A 5,071-nucleotide genomic window follows, 5' to 3' on the forward strand; every position below is an offset into this window, starting at 1 on the left:
CAACTTACATATCACTTGATTGGCCACAACTGGCTCTACGTAAAATGGTTCAAAATTCAACAACATGAATTTCATACATGTGGCGAGAGAGAGAGAGAGAGAGAGAGAGAGAGAGAGAGAGAGAGAGAGAGGAAGGAGAGAGAAAAGGAGAAGAGAAAGGGGAGGGAGAGAGAGAGAGAGAGAGAGAGAGATGCCAAAGATGACGAAGTCATTAAATGCATGCATTAAAGCCTCTTACAAGGAGCATGCTTGGACCAATCACCTTAAAATAAAAAGAAATATCTAAAAAATATCTATTTTACCAGGGGGAAGCGAACTAACCTTCCCTAAACCCTTCGTAAGGAAGGGGAAGAAAGAAGAAAAGGTGTTCCAAAATTTTGGAGAAAAGTTGAAAATTCGAAAATTAGCTTCCTATTAAAACTAGATGAGGGGATAGCTTAGAATTTGAAGTCCGAGTAGTAGTGTGTGTGTGGGGGGGGGGGGGAAGGGGGGAGGTAGTCTTCACATACAGACTGAATGATATGTGTTATGGGGCCCGCCGTTTTTAATCACCAGAAATCTGGCCCCTTGCTCTTGCTCTTGCTCTTGGTCTTGCGTTGCTGCTTCTTTTGTGGCCGAACTCTTTCGAATGATCCCAATTCCATCTTCCTCCTGGTATTCCCCTCTCTCTCCCTCCTTTTCGTTCCCTGCCTCCTCCCATTCTTCCACGCCATCCCCGCTTCCATCCCTTTTTCTCTTCTCATCCCCCCCCCCCCCCCCCCCGGCTCATCGCCTCCTTCGCCCTTCTTACTAGAACGCGCACAGCATCCCCCGCTCCCTGACTCGACTTTCATTATTAGTCTCAGGAAAACTGCAGCAAATCTCGCGGCTTGTCCCGTTGCAAGGCTTTTGTTAGCTTGCTGAGAAGCCAACCTTTTCTATATGAATTTTTGCCGAATCTGCTGATGGCATGACTGGAATAAGAAAAAAGCTTGCCTTCGACGCAAAGTTCCGAGGCTCTGGAATCGGGATTGCGTGAGCTAAACCTTGTACAGAATGCGCAACGGCGAGCGTTTTCGATAAAGTCGGACAGATCTGAAGAATGTTAGGGAGTGCAAGCGATTTTGTCTCGCCTTTGCCTTTCTTAAGCTTTGCGCTCGGAAACGTAGAAACCCTAATTGCTATAGGCGCGTAGAAGCCGATCGTAGAATTTGTACGTCATTTCTATCTGATACAATTCTGAACCGTATGATCTTTCTGATGTGTTGTTTTCCAAATTTCTGAAAAGGCATGGCATCGTCGTCATCCAACTCGCCGTGCGCAGGCTGCAAGTTTCTACGACGGAAATGTACACCTGAGTGCGTTTTTGCGCCATACTTTCCGCCCGATAATCCTCAAAAGTTCGCAAACGTTCACAAGATTTTCGGAGCAAGCAACGTTACGAAGATCCTGAATGATTTGCCCGTGGAGCAGAGAGACGATGCCGTCAATTCTCTCTCCTATGAGGCAGATGCCAGAGTTAAAGATCCTGTATACGGATGTGTGGGAACAATATCAGTTCTGATGCGACAGGTGCAGCAGTTGCAACAAGAACTTGTACTTGCTCGACAGGAGCTCGCCAGATACATGACGACGAGCGTAGGAGTCGGAGCACATCAGGCCTTGCCCTCGCCCTTACTGTCCATAGGAATGGGACAACCAAGCGGTTCTTCCAGAGATCAACACATGCAACAGATGTTGCAAGACTATGCAGCTAGACAGGACGCGCAGTTCGAAAGACAGCAGCTCTTAGACATCGCCGCCCCGAGAGGGAGCTAGTGAAGGCACAAGTGCGGCCGGAGGCGGACAAAGCTTTTCTCCACCATGAGACAGCGATATATACTCATTGCCGTTTCAGACAAAGGAATAGCACACCGGCTACATTGCAGAAGCCATTTTCAGTTTTGCTCACCATGGTCTAAATAAGCTTATCATCAGATCTGTTCTCTTTGTCTTTCGCCTTGTACGGCTGTCAAATATTGCCCTCTCAAATCTCAGCTTTTTGGGATGAATTCGCATGCTGGCTGTGAGCTATACAAATCATTGACGATTCGGAGTGGTTTTGCCCTTGAACTAGTTCAAAACCCTTGTCTTATACGGAGAGTCCCATTTACTGGCATGAGTCCCTATACGTCCAAGTGTTGCAATGTTTGGTCCTGTAGAATTTTCTCTCATCTTTGCTTGAGATGTCTCTCAGCTTCTGAACTTTTCCCTCGCCCTACAACACTCAGCTTTGGTTCATTTCGTTCAGATACGTTGCCCAAAGTTGGTCTCGCCTGCACGTATTAAAGACCACGACAATTTTTTGTTCGAGATGCTAATCTCTTGGTGTTGCATTTTCATGTTTGAAACAGTTCATGATTTTGTTGAAGGTAGCTCGAAAAGAAGCATCTGATGAACCTGAACTGTGGAATTCCGATGATTCTTGTAATAATATTCATAATTCCTGAGTTGTCTTTCAGTAACCTTCCGCTAAAGTATGACGGGATTCCAGTAGTTTTAGAATTTAAAAATGGCAAGAATACACATAGATGCTTGCGTTTTAGCGTAAAAATTACGGTAAGTTTACATCTTATTTATACGAGTTTTGGCGTATCATACACGGTAAGTCAAGAATATATACCACCCTGCTTGCGTTTGCGGGCCTTGAGAGAGTAATACATCCTGTGTGAAACAAGGACGTTCGCTTTTTGGTGTAATGAGCAGCAGATCATTTCTATGCCATAGCTGGATATACTAAATTGTAGTGACTTTTGTATCAAAAGTACTACATATTCTTCCTATCGTGATACGGGTTGATGTGCTCTGGTTGTGTTATGTGTACAAGGGAATGAGATGAAATAAGGTCAACGCACCAGCTGGAATGTGGTGTTTGCAGCATAATAAAGTGTTATTTGTAAAGTGGCCGGTCCTTAGGTCGGGAGAAGCTCTTAGCTAATATTCTGCAGGTGGGCGGAGTTGAGTTTTGTGGAATCCATTGTAACCGGGTTACTCCAACAAACACAATTGTGAAACTAAACAATAAGATAAGGCTGACGTGCAGAAGAAAGTCCATACTAAAATGGTAGTGTGATAGCCCGTGGTCTGACCGGAGACTTAGGATAGAACGAATGTGAACGGCCCACTCACGGACTCATGCAAGTCGTGTGCTTTTATTAGATGAATAAATACATAGTTATCTTTATACTCTCAACGCCACGTCCAATAGAGTGATATATGGACACATCGATCCTCCAAACGAGTTTCAAACTTATGCATCAGCGCACGTACAAGGATATCCTACAAGTTTTGTCCTTCCTCTTCCCTTACGTAGCCATATTTGTCTACTTACTAACCCACCGGCCTGTGGCTCAACCATGGGTTCTTCTGCCACAGGTTCTCTTTCTCTCTCTCTCTCACAGTTCAGCGCAGCCTCTCTATTCCATCTTCCCACGTCGTGTTATTCACTCCTTCCTCTCTGTAACTCCTCCTCCAATATCATAAATAGTATCCGTATATAACCCTCTGAATCACGCGACGCAAGCTCAGCAAAGCCTCGACACACCATCGACTGTGTATTGATAGATAGCCATTCAGCCTCTAGCTGATTCTTGCGTCGCACGTCAAGGCAACCAGAAATTTGTGTCGTACATCTGTTCTGGGATCGGAATCATCGGATCCAATCGCGAAGTTTCAACTTTCAACTGCTCCAGATTGTGCAAACAATCAGAAAAGCGTGCTTCCATCGCATGCAGAGATGCTCTTAGAGGAATGGCAAATTGTAGCAGAACGTACTTAAAATGCGTAGCGAGGCTTTCAGCTCATCGGCTCCTTGGTATGCTGCAGCCTCTCTTTTGTCATCATTCTCGCCATCCTTAGCCAATAGACTCTTCTTCTCTCCTCGAACGTGGACGCACGACTCTAGTTAAACTTGATTTAGAAAAAGACAACTTAACTAGGTTGGCCTTTTCGTACTTAACTTATAGTATCACTAAATTGAACTTGTATCCTAGCATTTATCAAAATTTTAAAGAACTAGATTTACAGTAGGAAGTCTTTCCATCGTGGAGCAAGTAACTACTAATTCGAAATTGAAGGTGAATCCTTCTATTTTATCAATTGTTAAAGGAAAAAAGAGAATGAGTAAAATAGTGAACATGAGACGCAACATAGGGTCCGTTAGGACCTGATCCTCCCTGCAAATGTCAGGGGTGGTGATTTATTATTGATTTTGTGATATCCATATTTTGAAAGCTGAAGTCCTGCAACAAATGCATGAATAAGGCGATTCAATAACTAATCCTCGTTGTGCAATTTTTTACAATATTGTCACATGGACTACAACCATATGAATAAAGGTGTAGTCATCCTTCAATCTTGCATCCATCTTGGATTTTCTTGCTCCCTCGCATTGATAACATGCATTAAATGAGAGGAATGTTGTAAGAATTTAGATTAAAAACAAGAAATTTTGAATGGATGAGTAATTGAAAATATTTATATTATAATACATAATATATATTTATTATAACCACACATAGTGTGGACAGGGAGGCGGCACGCTTCCTTTCCCAAAGAGTTATAATTCGAGGGAACGAGCCCTTCCCTGGGTGTCGAGATAACTTCGAGAATATAAACGCCGAGAATATTAGCGCACAGGGTAAGTCTCGCGAATGGATAAGAAACTAGCATATTACCCAGGAATGTCAATAGTCATAATCGTAGTCGAATGCCGAGAGACAGTATCCGAAAAACTTGCCAATGTGACCTTGAGAAGATCTGCGTGTGTCCTTGGGTGGGATGCTTCCAACATTCTCAGATCATTCAGTAGACTCTGGATAGCACAAAAAGACAACTATCATTAGAGGAAGTTTGAAGTAGAGCACATAACATTCTCACTCTCCAGCCACTGTTACATGCCTCTCCAACCTCGGGAAAATAGGAGTTTGATCATTGTAGTAAGTCGAGCTTTTAGGCTTGTGGGAGTAGAGCATAAGGTCATTGCGAAGCTCTCCAAAGCTTCACATGCCAATAAGCCCAAACTTGCAAAATCAAGCTGTAGACCAATTCTTCA

At 43.6% G+C, this 5,071-nt stretch overlaps 1 protein-coding gene across 1 annotated transcript; it reads left to right on the forward strand.

Annotated features, from left to right (window-relative positions):
* Window positions 1-599: 599 nt before the first annotated feature.
* LOC147905316 (protein ASYMMETRIC LEAVES 2-like) lies at window positions 600-2,127 on the forward strand. Its single transcript, XM_087379475.1, has 2 exons — window positions 600-654; window positions 1,268-2,127. Exon 2 carries the CDS (start codon window positions 1,270-1,272, stop codon window positions 1,795-1,797), a length of 528 nt encoding a protein of 175 aa, XP_087235601.1. The 5' UTR covers window positions 600-654; window positions 1,268-1,269; the 3' UTR covers window positions 1,798-2,127.
* Window positions 2,128-5,071: the final 2,944 nt, after the last annotated feature.

Source organism: Dipteris shenzhenensis, chromosome 1, assembly GCF_047967505.1.
Source record: "Dipteris shenzhenensis isolate YYH24624 ecotype China chromosome 1, Dip_SZ_1.0, whole genome shotgun sequence".
Taxonomy (NCBI): domain Eukaryota; kingdom Viridiplantae; phylum Streptophyta; class Polypodiopsida; order Gleicheniales; family Dipteridaceae; genus Dipteris; species Dipteris shenzhenensis.